At 44.9% G+C, this 19,006-nt stretch overlaps 1 protein-coding gene across 1 annotated transcript in view; it reads left to right on the top strand.

Moving 5' to 3' along the window:
* Positions 1–2,891: 2,891 nt before the first annotated feature.
* Positions 2,892–19,006, top strand: part of LOC134910912 (alkaline phosphatase-like) — a 51,638-nt gene continuing 35,523 nt past the window's right edge. The window contains exons 1-6 of the mRNA XM_063919299.1: positions 2,892–2,895; positions 3,964–4,059; positions 5,034–5,048; positions 5,141–5,257; positions 6,451–6,566; positions 14,000–14,174. Coding sequence (XP_063775369.1) covers positions 2,892–2,895; positions 3,964–4,059; positions 5,034–5,048; positions 5,141–5,257; positions 6,451–6,566; positions 14,000–14,174 — 523 coding nt within the window. The remainder of the gene's footprint in view (positions 2,896–3,963; positions 4,060–5,033; positions 5,049–5,140; positions 5,258–6,450; positions 6,567–13,999; positions 14,175–19,006) is intronic.

The raw sequence follows: 19,006 nt of genomic DNA, 5'->3' as shown, positions 1-19,006 counted from the left end.
AAAACAAGCAATACATAAAAAAACAAGTGGACTGGGAACAGGCCATGGGGGGAATGTGATCCTACCGATGCAGGTGGAGGAGCCGCAGGTGTCAAATAACGGCAGGGTACCCTGGGAAATACCCTGCTTGTGGCTCCTCTGATCGAATTCCCTTCCAGGCAATCAGGAAAACAGTCCGCCAGACGTCCAGGGGGTGGGCAGCGCCACAAGGTATTGTTTTTTTTATGTATTGCTTGTTTTTAGACATTGCCTGATAGTATTGTATTAAATTCCATTTTATATACCATACCAGTGTGTTTCAACATACACTTTCACACCTGGGTATTATCCACATACATAGGTGACCGTAAGAGAGACCAGCGTCATTGTAGAGAGAGCACACACCCTTTTTTCATTCTGGAAGTATGTCTACACACGTAGCGAATCGATGTGTGCTTAAATTCTAAGCAATCTGACTAGATTGCTTAGAAATGAAGCATACATCTCTCCGTGTGTATGCCCCATAGTGATAGCGATGCACGGCCCCGCGCGTCGCTATCGCTGACTCTAGATTGGCCTAGTTAGATCGCTCACTTCACCGCTGGGTGAAGTGAGTGTCTCCCCCTGTCCACCCCTCGCTCAGCACACATCGTGCTATGTGCTAAGCGGGGGGGGGGGGATGTGTGCTGAGCGTTCTGTGCTAGGTCGCTTAGCACACGTCTCTGTACACATCTGTACGTGTGTATCCCCCATTAAGCCTCTGACAAGAGTATCCTGTAGGAAGGAAAAAACTGCGCCATGTTTAAGGTAGTCGTGAACATCTTTCCCCGTACACCAGCAAATGTATGCTTTCCATTCTGTGTCTGTGTACCATCTTGTTAAATCCAGCTGAGCTAAAGACAGGCCCTGAGACAGAGGGTCTCTTCTTAGAGGAAAATGTTAGCAAGCTGTGACCTAGGGCCAGAAACCAAGGAACAGTAGCATGGCTGTCGATAAGTAGAGATAAAGCAGCCAGTAGTTCAATGGACCATCATAACATCCATCCATCCATCCATCAAGAATGCCTTTGGATTCCTTGTTCATGGCTATAGCATAGTCTGATTGAATGAAAAAAAGCTCTGCGTTTCAGCAGAGACTTATCTTTCAATAGAGTGTTTAGATCTGCTTTGAGTTTAAGAATTTTTATAGGAACCTTTTCTTCTACAAGAGAACAATCTCCCTAGAGCCTGAGATTTAGACTCACTGCTACTCATCCAGCTGACTGGCATCTGTGGCAATATGATCCAGCTCTTTGTTGAGACTTTTCATTCTCAACCACCACATTAAGGAATGTCAAGCAGGGCCTGTGCCTCTTGTACCCGGAGGCAATATGTCCAAATCTAGGTAAGAGTGGCCAAGCTCCCTCAAAAAATATAAAAATCTCTGTTGGCAGCCACACAGGGGTAAATTTGCCCCCTCAGCAGCACTGCAAAGGGGGTCAATGTCCACCATAGAGCTAACCTGGTACCTGTCTGGGCCCCTTCAACATGCCCTAGCCCAGGCAATAAGTACTCCACCCCCTCAACACCCCTGATACAAAGGTCACAGTGACAGGCTGAATAATTGCTCGCCTGGAGTTCAAACTATCAAAAGTCTGGAGCAGAATAGGAGACTCCTAAAACTATGCGCTGGGCTGGAACAAAGTTCATATTCAATTTATAATTCATCCATATGTCTCCAGTACCTCTGTTTCTTTCTGTAATTGGGTCAGAAATGGGCCAGTCCAGCTTATAAGAAGGTTGTCCAAGCAGGGAATCCCTGTTACCCGCTTTGATTTAAAGGGGACAGCCATCATTGCCACACTTTTAGTGATCACTCACAGTGCGAACAAAATTGTAAGCCTACACTAATCCTGGGCAGTATGGGTGGTGTAATGGTTAGCATTACTGCCTCACAGCACTGAGATCATGGGTTCACTTTCCACCATGGCCCTAACTGTGTGGAGTTTGTATATTCTCCCCGTACTTGTGTGGGTTTCCTCCTGGTGCTTCGGTTTCCACCCACAATCTATAAATATACTGACGGTAGGTTAATTGCCTCCCAACAATATTAACCCTAGTATGATTGTGTCTGAATGATGCTCCTGTTGTAGTCTTCTCTCATTTGCTAGTTGTGATGGGACCAGTTGTTTCCAGGCTAATCTATCCTGTAAGTGGAAACAAACCTGATTGAACAATTATTCCCAAATACTAGGAGGGTTCAGATATTTTAAATAGATCCAAATACTTTCTGTTTGAATCAGAAGGCCAATGCTTATAATAATCAGATGAATTTCAGATGTGAATACCTGGAAAATTGGGTGGTCACGTGGAAGTATAGGTGTACTGCTATAATTTAGAGGGGCAGCACGACTGGTGTCATGGTCAGCAACACTGCTTTATAGCACTGTGATCTTGGGTTTGATTTGATTCCTGACCCCAACTGCGTGGAGTGTTTATATTCTCCCCGTACTTGCGTGGGTTTCCTTCTGGTACTCTGGTTTCCTCCCACAATCCAAAAATATACTGGAAGGTTAATTGTCTCCTGACAAAAATGAACCCTAGCATGTATGTGTGTGTTCAAGTGGTAGGGAGTATAGACTGTAAGCTGTGTGTCTCTACTTGCAAAGACTGAGATACCCACTTTAAGTGTCTGCTAGATGCAGACTTTCAGATTACGGCTTCCAATGCGAACGATTATGAGTTTGCAACCATTTTAGCAGCAATTTTCCCATAACATGTCCATCAGCTGGACCTCTATGTGTACATACCGTGGCACACGTGCTATGTGACATTTTAGTGAAATAGATGCATACACAGTACAAAAAAATTGCTCAACTTCATGAGCATTGGCATTGCATTCAAGCCAGTGTCAAGCCCTATGTCTTTTCAAGCATGGGTGAGTGGCTGCAGAAAAGCCTAAATGCTTTACCTCTTGCATGTTGGATGTTCTTACACCCAGATGCATGATGGCACATACACTAAAAGTCCCCACCTGTTGATATTATTAACCAAACTGCTAATTATTTGAACACACCTACCACATAGCCCACCTTCAAAATAATTTTCGGGGCCACTTTAAATTTCTAATTTGTCCCTGAGTACCCTAAATAATAGATAGACCCCTAAGTGTATACTCCAGCGTGAGCCCTTCTAAAAGTATATTATATGCACATTGCCTGGCAATATTATGAGGTGTCAGTGATAAGCTTATATATAGCACTACCGTATGAGTGCAGAGTTCCTATAAGGGAGTTTAGTAATCTGTGCAACCACTATTTATTTATTAACCACCTTAAACCTGTACTCTCTGACTGGCCATAAAACATCCTTTAAGGTCTGGTCTGAAAAGGACTTAAGGGTATTCCCTCTATATATGATTGTTATCTTATCTTGTCACTGTTCCTTATGAATCAAAGGTCTCAAGGCATTGGGTGCATTCATGTTTGTTCCATACAGCTGATATGTTTACTTACACTTTTTCCATACACTTGACCTCTTATGTTGCATCTCTCTCGCCCAGGTTCCCAGTCTCAATCATATTCCAACTCCATAAGAGAAAAAAAATGTCCTGCCAGAAACAAAACTATAAAATAATAATGACAAAAATTATGTTGTTCTAAAAACTATCTTCTGGAAGGTATATAATAAAAGTATATTAGATAGTTATATAATAGGAACATATTTTTCACAATTGCATTTTTAATTGCAACGTGAAAATGATGTTCACGTAAATGTACTATTTGTCTCTTGCCAGGAGACGGACATCCGATAATTGCCTGTCCTGGTGCAGAGCTGGAGGCAGTCTAATAGAATACTGTATAGCTATTACACTTTTTCTAGTTCGAGTGCCCTGCAGTCACCAGGTGCAGATCGCGAGGGATCTGTGATACTGTATGTTTTGTCCAGTAGAAATACATAAGGAAATGTTTGTTCTATTTAATTTGATTTTATATTCGATTCATAGGTAATTTTGAAATGGAAATCCAAAACCAAACAAGAAACCACCAGTCAAAATCGACACACATCAAATTTGATTTCAAAATAGATTTCAAAATCAAATGTTAGTAAATAAACGATTTGGACAGTGAAAAAAAATAGATTTGATTCAATTTCAGTCGATTTAAGTTGACCTTAAAATCAAATACACAATCAAACATTAGTAAATATACCCCCTAATCTGAGCAGGCAATCTCCAGATACCCTCCCGCATCCTCTGGGAGGCTCCCATTTCAGCAATAAATCTCCTGCTGCCCTGCTTTGATGGTCAAATCTCCCCGATTCTTCAGATTCTGCCAGGGAGGACACTAAGGAGTTTCTTTGCAAGTGATCTGCTGTAGTTGCTCAGGAGTCACTGCAGACGACTCTCATTATCTCCCCCTTGTGGCAACCCCTGACAGGAGAGAGAGACAGCAGCACATGATTTCACACACAGGGTCTTCTTAACTGTGGTGATGTGCACTCATCCAAAGTGTGCTGCTGCTGCTAGTGACCTGTTAGGGTAAGAATGTTTGTTAGGAATCGTTCTTTTAATTATGGTATCTGCTGTCTGTAATGATTTGATTAATGCTGTAATGGTAGGGAAAATAGCACATCCAGTAAATATAGGTAGTGCCTACAAGAGTGACTATGTTTAGGGTTGAATTCATACAAGGTCAAATTGCATTTGGAATTTATTGCATAGGCATCACATTTATCATGCATATTATGCTTTGTGAGAAGAAAATAAATATCACAGGGAATATATAGTTGCAAACAAGAAACCCCGTAATGTAGACAGCAATGCTAGTATCAATACTTGCAAAACATCCCAAAATATATTGTTACTAATGTTATATAGAAATATCTTGCAACAACAAGCATTTAAGCATAGACAGACCCATCTGTGGAACTAGACATGCCCTTTGGGAAGAGTATGGCACACCCCCTCATCACCCCCCTACTGTAATCTCACTGATTCTAGTTTTCAAAAGTAGGCAAGTGTGATAGGAATACTCCTGTTTATAAACCTATAGCAATCTGCGGCTTCTTCCACAGATTGTATTACAAAAGGTCAGTGAAGCTTAATGTGCATATTTCAGTATTTATATAACAGTTGGTTGTGAATGCATTTGTACACTGATGTAAACTCTGCTGCATTTTAGAGCATGAGAAGTCTCCTAAATATTGGAATGATCAGGCCAAGGAGACAATTAACAGAGCAAAAAGTCTGAATCCCATCAACCACAGAGCCAAGAACCTCATCATGTTTCTAGGAGATGGTAAGTAAGATGAACCGCCAGCGCCTGATACTATGGTAGTGGGTACAGAATTAAGTCACACAGAATAATTATTACAACAGTTATTTTTTTGTAGGATAATCTATGCAAATTTTTATATTCTTGAAAGTCTCCTGCTTTATTGTGTAATGTTTAAACATGATGGCTGTATACAGTACTTCTCATTGTGTCCTGTTTAAAGTGACTTATGTCCAAATATTTGCAGAACCCACAATTTGGGACTGATTCTTAGTAGGCTGCATCTTTTGCTACAGTTGTGTCTGTGTCTTCATGCTGAACTGCTACAAAGTCCTTTCCTGGTGTACATCCAGGCAGGGTCGGACTGGCCCACAGGGGTACCAGGGAAACCACCGGTGGGCCCCACTGCCTGAGGGCCCACTCCTTCCTCTAGGGATCAGGTTCCGGACTGTGCACTTGTATTATACATGGTAGATATGTTGCATTACACTGCACTAGACTATTGTGTATTTCAAGCCTCTGTGGAGGCTGGCCACACCCCTAAGTATGGGCCCCTATTACTGCATTCCCCCGGTGGGCCCTTCATGCCCCAGTCGAACACTGCATCCAGGGAATGTACAAAGACAGAGACACACTGACAGCATCTGTAGAAGCTGAAATATCATCTGGTGTGTATTTGGATGCACCATTGGTTCCACCATCAAAACTTGCACAGGCCCTATTGTAGGAGCAGTTTCTCTGTCTGACTATGGCCTCCTATGTGAGCGGTACATTGCAAACACTTTCATTGTGTCTGCGACACTCCCATAAGACACAACATCTTGGTGCATCTTTGCCACCCAGTTACCTCCCAGTCACAATCCAGGAATGCCCCTTACATTTCTGATACCATGCATCTAAATTTTATTTGCAACTCTGTATGAACAATTGAGACACATGCGCAGTGCGACTCAGATGCATACACAGAAGAAAGAACATTGTCCGTTTGTGTAAATATTGGTACAGCATGCAACTCTAAATCAGGTTCATTGTGTCCTCTAAACTGTAATTACAGTATTTCACTATGACACGGCCCAATGTACACAAACATCTGAACCAACACTATACCTTTTATTGGTCATATATGAGTGGCATTTGGTTTATTCTCTTATATTACTTTTTTTTTGTCTCTAATCTTGCTATTGTATTTAGTGATGGCAACTGATGTGTTCTTCCAGGAATGGGAGTCACCACACTAAGTGCAGCTCGCGTATACCAGGGACAACTGGCGGGCAAAAATGGAGAGGAGAATATATTGGAGATGGAGACATTCCCTTACGTTGCACTTTCTAAGGTAATGCCCCTATATGGTGCAGCGAATCTCATTATTACAGTCATCCTGTACCATTGTTGGACTGGTGTATGAAGGGTCTACCAGGAAATGTAATATGGGCCCATGGTAAGGGGTGATCCCAGCCTCCAGTGCATACTTGCCTACTCTCCCGGAATGGCCGGGAGGCTCCTAAAAATTTGGTGGCGCTCTCGGCCTCCTGAAAGAGTGGGCAAATCTCCCGTCCGGAAGCGCCCTAACCCACATTACCCAGCAGTCCTCCGCAGTTATCGCTGTCCGGTGGGGGGTTTGATGATGCGTTTTGCACTGAATTGCGTCATCACGGCCTCGCCCCTGCACTCAAAATGCCATTAATCTCAGCATTGTGTAGCACCTCCCCTACACCCCCTCATTCCACACCCTGCCCTCCACTTTACTGACCTGGCTGCATCCTCCAGGAGGGGATAGCCAGAATGTCGGCATGTATGCTCCAGAGGCTTGGCTAACCATTAGAGAGTGCCTGATCTTGGACCCTTTATAAATATATATTCAGTATAGTAAATACTACTAGTGCTTGCGTGATAATGACCAGAATAATAACAGCAATGCACTATAGAAAATACACCATAGCCATTTTAAGTACGATGTAACATATGTATAATTCAATTGTACAGACTAGATAGAACCTGATCCCAAGAGGACGGGTGCACTCAGGAGACTATGGTCTGCTTATTCAGTGGTAAACTAGTTACAGGAATTTTCTCAATTGTATTTTTATAAAGCTGAAAAAAAGTATTTGAAAGAGGTATCTACACAGATTTTCCTTCAACATTTTAAAGGTGACTGTGGTCACCTGCAAGTGTATAGCTTAAGACAGTGCTAAAAGTAGGGTGGAACAGAGTACCATTAAGAAATATGGTGGTGGTACTCAGTACCATCAGCCCACAGCTGGGGCATAATTTATAAAGGGCATTTTAGTGTGTGGGACATAAAATGGTGTCAGCGGCATAACTGTATGTGGCATAATATGTATTAGGCATTATGGTGTGTGGTATAATATGTAAGGCATTACAGTAGGTGGCATAATGTTAAATGGACATTACGGTGTGTGGCATAATGTGTAATAGGTGTTATGGTGTGTGGCATAATGTGTAATGGGCATTACAGTGTGTGGCATAGTGTGTAAAAAGCATTACGGTGTGTCTCAATGTGTATACGCATTACGGTGTGTGGCATAATGTGTAATGGGCATTACAGTGTTTGGCATAATGTGTAAGGGGCATTACGGTGTGTGGCATAATGTGTAATAAGCATTATGGTGTGTGGCATAATGTTTAATAAGCATTATGGTGTGTGGCATAATGTGTAATTGGCATTACGGTGTTTGGCATAATGTATAAGGGGCATTACCGTGTGTGGCATTATGTGGCCATTACCCTGTTGTCATGTAGCCACTCCCCTAGTTTTGTGTGACCATGCCCCTTTGTGACACATGACCACGCCCATTTTAACTATCAGTACCACTAAGAAAAAATTTCTACTTGCACCACTGGCTTTAGAAGAGATCATTACATGGAGTACTCTACCAATATCCCATACAGTAGTTAAATTGCCATATGGATTGGGACTAAATTTACCTGGTTAAGGAACTTTATTGGTTCCTGATTATACATTATAAAATGGTTCTGTTAGCAGAGGTGTAGCTAGGTGCCATGGTGCCCGGAGCAAGGGTATGTTTTGGTGCCCCTCTCCCCTACTGAATTGTGGGTCTGGCCAGCATGTGGTGGCATGTTACATTTAATAAGAAGAAATATTTAAAAATCCTAAATTGATGACAGGGCTGGTTCTAGACCTTGTGGAGCTAAGGGCGGAAGTTTCTTTTGGTCACCCCCCATGTTTAAAGTAGAGACAGTGTGCATCAAAGGCTCGCACCAAAATATGGGGGCATGGCTTCCTGGGGAAGGGGTGTGGCCACATTGTAATACCTATTCAGATTACACCACACAGTATTGTCCGTTATTCACATGACACTACACAGTAATAGCCTTTATGCACTTTATGCCACACAGTAGAGTCACTTATACACGTTACACCACAGTAGAGCCGCTTATATACATTACACCACAGCAGAGCCACTTACAGATGTTACGCCACAGTAGAGCCGCTTATACATGTTACTCTGCAGATTCTATTGCAGAGAGAGAGGTGCTGCAGCAGCTGGGGCAGAGAGTTGCTGCAGAAACCAAGGCAGAAAGAGGTGCTATGGCAGCTGGAGCAGAGAGAGGTGCTGCAGCAGCTGGGGCAGAGAGTGGTATAGCAGGAGAGAAATAACCCTGCTACACAACTACAAGCAGACACTGAGGCATATAAATAGGATGGGCAGAGCTCCGGCATTTGCTGGTTGTCAGTGTCTCCTGCTGTTGCCTCTGGCCTGCCCTGTTCCCTACCTAATCTGAGTCCGAGTCAGTGTCTGTCCCCTTTGCTTCTCCTCCTCCTGCTCTGTGACTGTCTGTACAGCGGCCCGCGGTATAGTGGACGGAGAGAGGGGGGTGGTCAGGCGGTGGTGCACCCTCTAACTTTTCCAGCGCCCGGAGCTCGCGCTCCACCAGAGTCACCCTCCCTATACCCCTGTCTGTTAGTCCTTCTATTATCCTATTGGTAGGCTATATGATATTGCATTTCACTATATATTGTCAGTGTGATATTTTTAATTGTGATTTGTTTAACTACTTTACTGGGTAATATTTTTTCCAAGAAATGCCCTCAAAAAATTCCTTTTTTTATTGATCAAATTATACTTACTCAAGCTTTCAGAACTATTATTTTGACATAACTTTTTAATCAAAAATCAGTTAAACAAACCTTTGATGTTAACTTTTATATATATGTAAGCACCTATTCAGCAGCTGTGCTGTCCACACAGCCTCTACACTCTGTGGTCACATCTGATATGACCATGCCAGACAAGTGGTTAAAGTTGCAGAAATTAGAGCACCACAGCCACTAGCCACGTAGGGCCAGGTAAACCCAGTGGCGTAACTACAGAAGGTGCAGCTGCTATGGGGCCCTGGCTCTCCATGTACCCTGCCACAGGCTACCTCCGAGGCCAGTAGCTCCCCCTTCACCCCCGGCCGCAAGGCAGAATGGCCGCAGGAGATGTAGCGATGTGGGAGATGTAGCCACACAACGGCAAACACTGTCCCACCTGCTCTGCCCTGCCCCCTACCTGGTCATCAGCAGGGAGTGCAGTGCTGCGATTCAGTGTTATTTAGGGTGAGTGGCCTAATGCCGTAAAGTGCCCGACCCCATCAGAGGCCAGTGCAATGTGCAGTAATCAGGTAATGCATGCCTCCTAACTGTCCTGATTCCAGCAGGACAGTCCCGCTATTTGGACACTGTACTGCTGTCCCACCCACGGGCAGCAGTGTCCCGTGGCCAGGGGGGGGGGGGGGGCTGTTGGGGGAGGCTTTGATCACCCGCTGCAAAGCAGCAGATGATCTCTGAATACATGGTGTGCGCAAGTGCACAGCTTTTATTTAGTGCTCGGCAAAGGTCATGCCCCCTCCCACAATAGGCCACACCCCCGGATCCCTCTTCTACTCTATAAAAAGTTAGGAGGTATGGGTATGGTATTCTCCTGCTTACTCACCCCCTTTCTCCTGCTCACTCCCCCTCCCTCCCTCTCCTGCTCATTCCCACTCTTTTCCTCTCTCTCCTGCTCACTCCCCCCCTCTTTCCTCTCTCTCTCCTGCTCACTTCCCCTCCCTCTCTTTTTCTCCTGCTCACTCCCCCTCTTATTCACACTCTCTCTCTTCCCCTCTCTCCTGCTCACTCCCCCTGCCTCTCTGCTGCTCACTTCTCTCTCCTGCCCTCTCTCTCTCCTGTTCACCCCCTCTCTCTCTTCTCCTCACTCCCCCCTCTCTCTCTCTCTCTCTCTCTTCCTCACTCCCCCTCCCTCTCTTTCTCTTGCTCACTGCCCCTCCCTCTCCCACCACCTCTCTCTCCCTTACACTCTTTCCCCCAACTTTTTTTGGTGCTATTTTGTGTTTTTAAACATATTTTCCCTAAATTATTTTCAATACGTTCGCCACACGGTTACTAATGCTAATAGTTTGTGAAATGGATAGTAAAATGCAGCAAAAGTTGTAAAAACATGAAAAAACAAGTGTCAACTATCTGTGTGTCAACCTTTTTCATGTCGACCTTTTGACCCTATCGACGTTTTGACTGTCAACCCTATGGTGTTGAACTATTGACCATCGACCTTGTATCTATCTATCTATCTATCTATCTATCTATCTATCTATCTATCTATCTATCACCTCCCCTTTAAGACTGTGGTGGTGAGAAGAGTATGGGGTAATGCAACCAAATCCTTTAAGATTGTCACGTCATCTGTCATGCCAAGTATTTGTGTTGGAGGGGCATAACCGAGTAGGGGTGTTGATCGTGTCTGCTGCTTTTGAAATATTTCTAACTCCACTGTATGGTGCTTCCATCATGCGCTAGCAACAGTCTGTCACTGCTGCTACTTGTGCTCAATGCACGATTATTGACTTAGTATTTTATGTGATTTACAGGACCAAATGTAGGATTTTCAGGAGGCGGTTTCCATATGTATATATACAGTATATGCTTTGGATATATTAATAAATATTGTACATATGACCCACGGCATGCATACATACAATATACAACATACAAACACACACACACACACACACACACACACACACACACACACACACACACACACACACACACACCATACATACACAAAGCATGCATATACACACAGTATACACACACATTCTGCAGCATACATACATACATACATACATAGTATACATACACACAGCTTACTTACAAACACACACAGGGCACAAACACACACAGCATACTTAAACGCACAGCTTGTCCATTGCGGGCATAGCTCTTACAGTATCTGCAGACCACCACTGTCACGATTCTCCGCGCTGTGATTCTCCAGATACGCCAATCTGAGAATGCTGCCCGTGCCACCTTTACTGATTAATTCAGTGTGTGGTAAATCCACGCGGTAAACTGCCACCAACAGAAGTACCAGTCGCTGCGTCTGCCAGGCTAGCGACTTTGAGGGATCACGCCCAGGGCGAGCTTCTGCTCTCACCCGTCCACATAGTTAATAATACGCAAAAAGGTAGGTAACCTGACCTCGGCTTTGGGTTTAGAAAACACAGGTAACGGAACTAAAATTAAGAATTTTTTAATCCAAGTATAAACTTCAAAGCTTAGAGTTACAGAAAAAAGAAAGCTACAAGAATATAATAGTTGTAAATAGTCACACACGTAAATACAATAAAAAAAAAAAAAGGAATAAACACAGCTTCACCTGAAGTTGGGCTGGCGGATTGAGGCCTATCTTTGATTGACTTATTGGAACATCTATAGCCTTCAATAGCCTCATGCAGAATGAACACCTTCTAGCCTGTGTTCCTGATATTTAAAACCCAGGCTGCACTCACAGGCCCCCTCCCTCTGGAGAGTTTGTTTAACCCTTCCAAAGCCAGAGTGAATGGAGTCTTAGCATATACTGTGGGGTCTTTTAACCATACTAACAGGGGTGGATGGCCTTATCTTTCAATTGCTTGTTTGATGCTTAGAGAGTTGGTACCGGCCCTCTTGGTCACATGAGCAGGGATTATTTTATTACCCATCTCATTTTGTTTGAAGGTATGAAGCAGGCTTATCCATTATACTGGGACAGTATATACAACTGGCTAAAGGGACATTTATCACATGCTGTAGCCAAAACGTCTTCGCTAACCCATAAGGATGCAGCCCCTGTTGGGAAAGTAACAACTTGTTTGAAATGACCCAAGTCAGGCCTGACCCTGGCCTCTAAAATGTTGTTTCTTTGCAATGTAAATTGCCACAATATACAGATAAGCTCAGGAAGAGAACTGAAGATTGTCGCCTTTCCACATAGCACAACCTTTGAATTGTTTTCTATTTCTGAACCCGATGTATCTGAGTAAACACTACAAGGCAATTAACTCTCACCACAGGTTCCATCCACAGACATGTTTCTCAATACAAAATACATTGATACAGCAATCGGTTATCTTGATATCACATACATTGATATTAACAGGCCTATTCCTACTTGAAATAGCCTGGATCATGACAACCACCATGACTCTGCCAGGCTGCTGGGTGCAGATCCTCCCCCTCTCTGTTAGAGCTGTGATCGCGCTTCCAACCACTGCCAGTTTGGCTGTCAGCACTCCACATCAGATGGTATAAATAAGAAAGTCACCTGACACGGACGCACTGACACCAGGTGGAACGCATTGACGTTTAGACCATTTTTGGCGCATTTTTAATTTATTTGTTAGAGTATAAGTCTGGGCATTTCCCTCCTGTCTCTCCACCAGTGTCTCTCTGTACCTGAATGTCACTGCTGCATTACTCAGTTGCTGACAGCCTGATACCTATTCATGCATAGGCAATTAAAATATCAGGAACATTACAATACTGTATAAGTCAGCAGTGTATGCTGCTAATATGTTTGGGTTTTTTTTCTTGTTTGCAATCAGCATTGAAGAAATGATAACTGATGTCAATATGATCCACCTTCAACATTTGACAAGTTGTTCCTTGATAAACATAATAGGACTGACTTGGAGATGGTTGAAATTTTGTAGCCAGAACATAAATATACAGTCATAAAATTGTGGCCTAAAGTGTGTATTCCTGTTGAATACGGTATTATATGTTTTAGAAGCTATAGCCACCATTCAAACTATTGTTTGTGTCAATCTAAACCGTTTATGATAGAGGAGAATAACTTGTCTTATATAAGTACTGTATATTAGTCAGTTACTAACCACAGAGCCATATAAAAATATTTCCTAACCAAGGGGATAATTCTGAGTTGATCGAAGCAGCAAGTTTGTTAGCAATTGGGCAAAGCCATGTGCACTGCAGGGGGGTGGGGGGGCAGATATAACATTTGCAGAGAGAGTTAGATTTGGGTGGGTTATTTCGTTTCTGTACGAGGTACTGGCTGCTTTATATTTACACTGCAATTTAGATTTCAGTTTGAATACACCCCACCCAAATCTAACTCTCTCTGCACATGTTATATCTGTCCCCCCTGCAGTGCACATGGTTTTGCCCAACTGCTAACAAATTTGCTGCTGCGATCAACTCAGAATTAGGCCCCAAGCTAGATTACACCCTGTAACTGCAATAATTTACCTTTCAGTCCTTACCTGCCACTTCCAGCTGCACTCACTACATCATGCAATGAAGAAGCCCAGCCTATGATTTACGCCTCCTCATCTCCACAAGCTACCGTAAATGCTGTTCATATGTTAGAACTCGATCGTGTCTAGTCAGTTTATTTTATTGTTTTAGGAGTACAGGAGTGATGACATAATGTTTAACTGTTTCTTCTATCATTTATACTGTAGGTATACAATGTAAATGCGCAGGTGCCAGACAGCGCAGGTACAGGGACGGCATACTTGTGTGGGGTGAAGGGTAACGTTGGGACATTAGGAGTCAACGCGGCTGCAAGCTTTGGACAATGCTTAACCGCAAATGGGAATGAGGTGAAATCCATACTTCACCGAGCAAAACAAGCGGGTGAGTAGTAGGCTAGTAGGTGAGTAGGTTAATGTACAGTATGTTGATAAGTAGACATTCTCTCTGGTGAATTGTCATGAAAAGATCCTTTGTGCCTATTTATATGATTCACAGTAGGGTGGCCAATCCCAGCCATTTTTTCAATCACAAAATCGGTATTGAAAAATTATCAATCCTAGGATTCCCAAGACACCCACGATTGGCTGTTTTTCAATGTGTCCCACCCCCCCTGCCCTGACCAGCCCAGATAACTCATTGCTATCCGGCGGCTGGGAAGTGCAGGGCGGTGGTGAGGTCCGGCCTGTGGACGGGCGGCTGGCTGCTCAGCATGACCTCTGACTTCACATCACGCTGCGCAGTATGGCCAGCCAGAGCAAGGGGGAGCCGGGCCGCTGACCGGCATATAAAAACTAACTTGCTGGCCAATCCTGAAATCCCCGGAATTGGAAGCTCCAATCCCGGGATTGAATCCCAGCCAATTTTAGGCTGGGATCCCGGGATACCCCCCCCCCCCCTCCAATCCCGGAATTGGCCACCCTAATTCACAGTGAACAAAATAAATAGGTAGAGATGTGTTATACCTTATGTGATACCCCATTAGGTGTGATTTTGGGTTATATGTTCCTCTCGTTTCCCCAGAGGGATAAGGAGGTTTCCTTCAGACACAATAAACAAACCAGATATAAATGATCTTAGTTTATTTGACTGGCCGCTGCAGGAAACACTAGTAGCATGCGGTTTTGACTTTGGATGATGGAAAACGTATTCACGTTTAAACCGTAACGTATTCACAGGGCTGCCAAGAGAAATCCTGGGCCCTGATACAACATCTTCCTGGGCCCCCATGCCCCCCCTGGAGGGGGTGTGACCACAGCATGCTGGGGCATGTCTAGAATGAGAAGCACCCACTCACAGGAGCATGGCATGCCTCCCAGCCAGGGCAGTAAAGAGCCTGGCTGGGCCCAGGTCCTTTTCAGGCGGTATGGCATAATCACAGGAGGAATAGCCATGCACCCTTAGAAAAAAATACAGAAAAAAATTGTATTTTAAGCACTTCCCTGGCCACACTGCAGCACAGCATACACTAGCGTGTAATGGGCTGAGAAGAAGAGCTGCAGCTGCTGCTGTCAGGTAAGAGGAGGGGAGGACGACCTGGGCCCCTTCATCAGACCTGGGCCCAGGTAATTTGTACCCTCTCTCCCCCTCTCTCGGCACCACTGCATATTCACATAGACATGCAATAACAAACGCAGATACTGTATGTATAAAGTCACGTTACAGGTATAGGTTTTTTCCTTTACGGAAAGCAGTTTTTAAACAATTTCACAACAATAGTGAGCATTTATATTTATATACCCTATGTGAATCTAACACGTAATAAAACATTTTACAGATAGTCTATTCTCCTACAGTGTCAAACATTCTTATATGTAAAATTGAAATTGGACTTTGTAAATGCATTTACTAAGTCCAATTGCAAAATCTGTAACTTTATTAATCCTCACAGTATAAGGTAATCTGTACTGCGCAGGTCTGCTCCCTCAGGCTGCCGCATCAGGACTTCCCACTAGCATACCTCCCAACTTTGTCTTGTGTGGAGGAGGGACACACGCGCTCTTCTGAAAAGGGGTCGTGGTCTATAAAAGGGGCGTGGCTTCGCAGGAGGGCCCGTGATTGCGAGCCACGCCCCCGTTTTAATCACTGAGGAGGCATGTTCAGCGCTCTGTGAGCCGCTGGCATGCCCCCTCTCCCTATGACTCCAGTGAATAGACAGCGTCTATTCACCGCTGCTCTGCTAAGCAGGGCAGCGAGAGACAGAGCCTCCCAACTGCTCCCCCCCCCCCCCCCCCTACCGCGGGACATTGCGGCCCGCGGGTGGGACAGCGGGACAGTCCCCAGAAAACGGGACTGTCCCGCGAAAATCGGGACAGTTGGGAGGTATGCACTAGCATATTGTAGCTCTGCCCACTCAGTTACCTCAGGAGTCTCCCCACTGGCAGTGCCAGGCTCCTATTTATACACTGCAGTAACATGACCCACTGACTGCATGTGCTGCTGTAACTGTCAGCTGCCCTTCTCCACACACAACACAGGCAAAATCCCATAGTCTATCAGATGGGAGAGTCCCTGCCACAAGTTAACAGTCCAGTATTGGAGTCTTTGCTGGTTGGGCCACCTCACTTCTATCCTGTGGGAGGGGGTTTACATTTTATCAGCATAGGTTTAATATATATTTATAGTTTATACAGTAGACGAAGTGGAAATTTTGAATTGGGGGTATGGAAAAAGGTAAAGGCTAGTGCACGCTGAAGGCACGCGTTGTAAAATAAGAGGGTGGCTTGCTTCATGGGGAAGGGGCGTGGCCACAGAATAGTACCAATTCATATTACACCGCACAGTAGTGTCCGTCCGTCACATCACACCACACAGAAGTACCCCTTATACAACACAGGAAAAACAAAGACACAGGAAAAAACCCTGATCCATGCCCTTTACATTATTTGTCATTTTTCCTCCTTATACTGTAGTAATGCCTCTTACACATTAAACCACACACCGTAATGCCCATTACACATTATTCCGCACACCATAAAGCCCATTTCACATTATTCTACACACCGTAATGCCCATTCCACATTATTCCACACACCGTAATGCCCATTTACCGTAATGCTCATTCCACATTAGGCCACACACTGTAATGCCCATTACTTGTCATGATACACACTATGCCATACACTGCAATGCCCATTCCACATTATGCCACACACTGTAATGCCCATTACATGTTATGCCACACATTAGGCCATACACTGTAATGCCCATTACACATTATGCCCACAGTAAGGCCTCTAATTATTTCTAAATTACCTGCTCGTTGGCAGGGGTCTCATGCTCGTTGCCAGATTTCTCATGTCGTTGCCAGGGGTTTCATGCTCGTTGCCAATGGTTTCATGCCCTGGGTTCCATGCTCGTTGCCAGCGGTTTCATGCTAGTTGCCATCAGTTTCATGCTCATTGTCAGGGGTTTCATGTTCTGGGTTCCATGCAGGGAGCCCCAGCAGCACAAGGCAGCACTACCCAGTGTTAACTCCGGGAGTGCTGCGCCAGGGAACTGGGGGGTGAGAAGCTGCTGCAGCCAGGAGAGCTGTCCCCAGCTGCAACGCTCACAAGGCAGCAGGACAGTATTTTAAACCCCGGTGCCCCGGGGGTGGAGGAAGCTGCACCCCGCTGCAGCTGGGAGTCTAGGACTATGGCTCCCGGTGCGGCGGCGGGGGGAATACGGACCCACTGCGGCCCAAGTGTGCCGCACACAGGAGAACTGGGCTAGCCGGCTCCCTAAGCAGTGCTGGATGCTGAGATCCGGGAGCTTCGCTCCCACTGCCCCAGCGCCACAAGTAGGCAGAGCAGCTGCTGCAGCCAGAGCTTGTCTGCGTGGCTGAGGGTTCCACGCTGGGAACCAGGAGCTCAGCTCCTTTGCGTCAGTCCTGACCAGTGCTCGAAGTGGCGGTATCCCATACTGTTGCATATCGCCCCACTTCGAGCACTGTATTTATATATGTTTATACACTTATATATCCCTAGCTTTAGTGGAATACCACACACTTTGGGGATACCACACTTAGAGGGCGGGATGTACTAAGGGTAAAATGTAACCTAAACTTTCCACATTCCCCACATGTATCAAGCTTCAGAAAGCAAAACTTTCCCGTGATTGTACCCGACAGGCAACGTTGCCCACAGAAGCCTATGGGCTTCTCACTGCAATATTCCCCTGAATCTCTGAACCCCCCCACACACACACAGTTTGGACATGTGCAGGTTGACGGCTATGCATGTGCAGTAGAACTCCTGGGTCATAAGTCCAGAAGTCCTTACAATGTAAAGGACAGTTCTTATAGGAAAAGATGTCCTTTGCATTTATATTCACAATAATTCATGAATAATAAATGCTGCTATGCAGGGCCGTAACTAGGTGTGTGCCAGCAGTGCCTGGCACACAGCGCATGTGCACTGTGGGCGTAGGACCACTGGCAACACCTGCAGGTCTGCGGCACCGCCTGGCTACTTGCATAGCACTGCAGGTTGTGTGCCTCCCATCGCACCTGCGGCTCCTCCCCCTGTGTGCCCCGATCACTGCTTGCCACAGTGATCGGGCAGCTTGCGTGATTCCACCAGCACGGCGACTCCGACTGCAGTCATCATGGCTGGTGAGGAGTGGCGCCGTCCCCACACCTCTGCGCCACTGACAGTTTTTACAGCATAGCTCCGGCTGGACATGGGTATGTGCTGCGCCTGCGGTGAGCCGAGAGTTGCGCTCCTTTTGCTGAATCCAGCACAGCACAAGATGCTGCGGACAGAGAGGGTTGGTTGCTGCCATTGAGAAGGGCTGCTGCTCCCTGCATGATATGAAAGGAAAGTTTTTTTGGGGCCGCACTAGTCTTACAATGGATTACTAATGACCTCTGAAAAAACTGATTTATGACGCTATATTGCGTTATAGATACAGCAACCTAATGCAAAGGAAAAAACTTTTTTTGCAAATATTTGTTGCTATCAGTGGTGCTCCCTGGAGTCAAATGGGGGTATAGACTAAAGGAAACCAACAGAAGAGAGTTGGAAAGTAGACTCTTGTGTGGGAGCACACAATTCAGAGGATTGGGTATATATTAATCAATACTGATAAAACATGATTTTATTAATTAATTGTTAAAAAAGATAATTGTCGGAGTGCATTATAAATAAATGGTGTAGCTACGCGAAAATATAACACAATATTCTATATAATTATGGTGGTTTTCAATACCACTATGAGAACCGGAAGTTAGAATC

This window comes from Pseudophryne corroboree, chromosome 4, assembly GCF_028390025.1.
Source record: "Pseudophryne corroboree isolate aPseCor3 chromosome 4, aPseCor3.hap2, whole genome shotgun sequence".
In the NCBI taxonomy this organism is placed as follows: domain Eukaryota; kingdom Metazoa; phylum Chordata; class Amphibia; order Anura; family Myobatrachidae; genus Pseudophryne; species Pseudophryne corroboree.
This window is presented reverse-complemented; position numbering and strand designations above follow the sequence as displayed.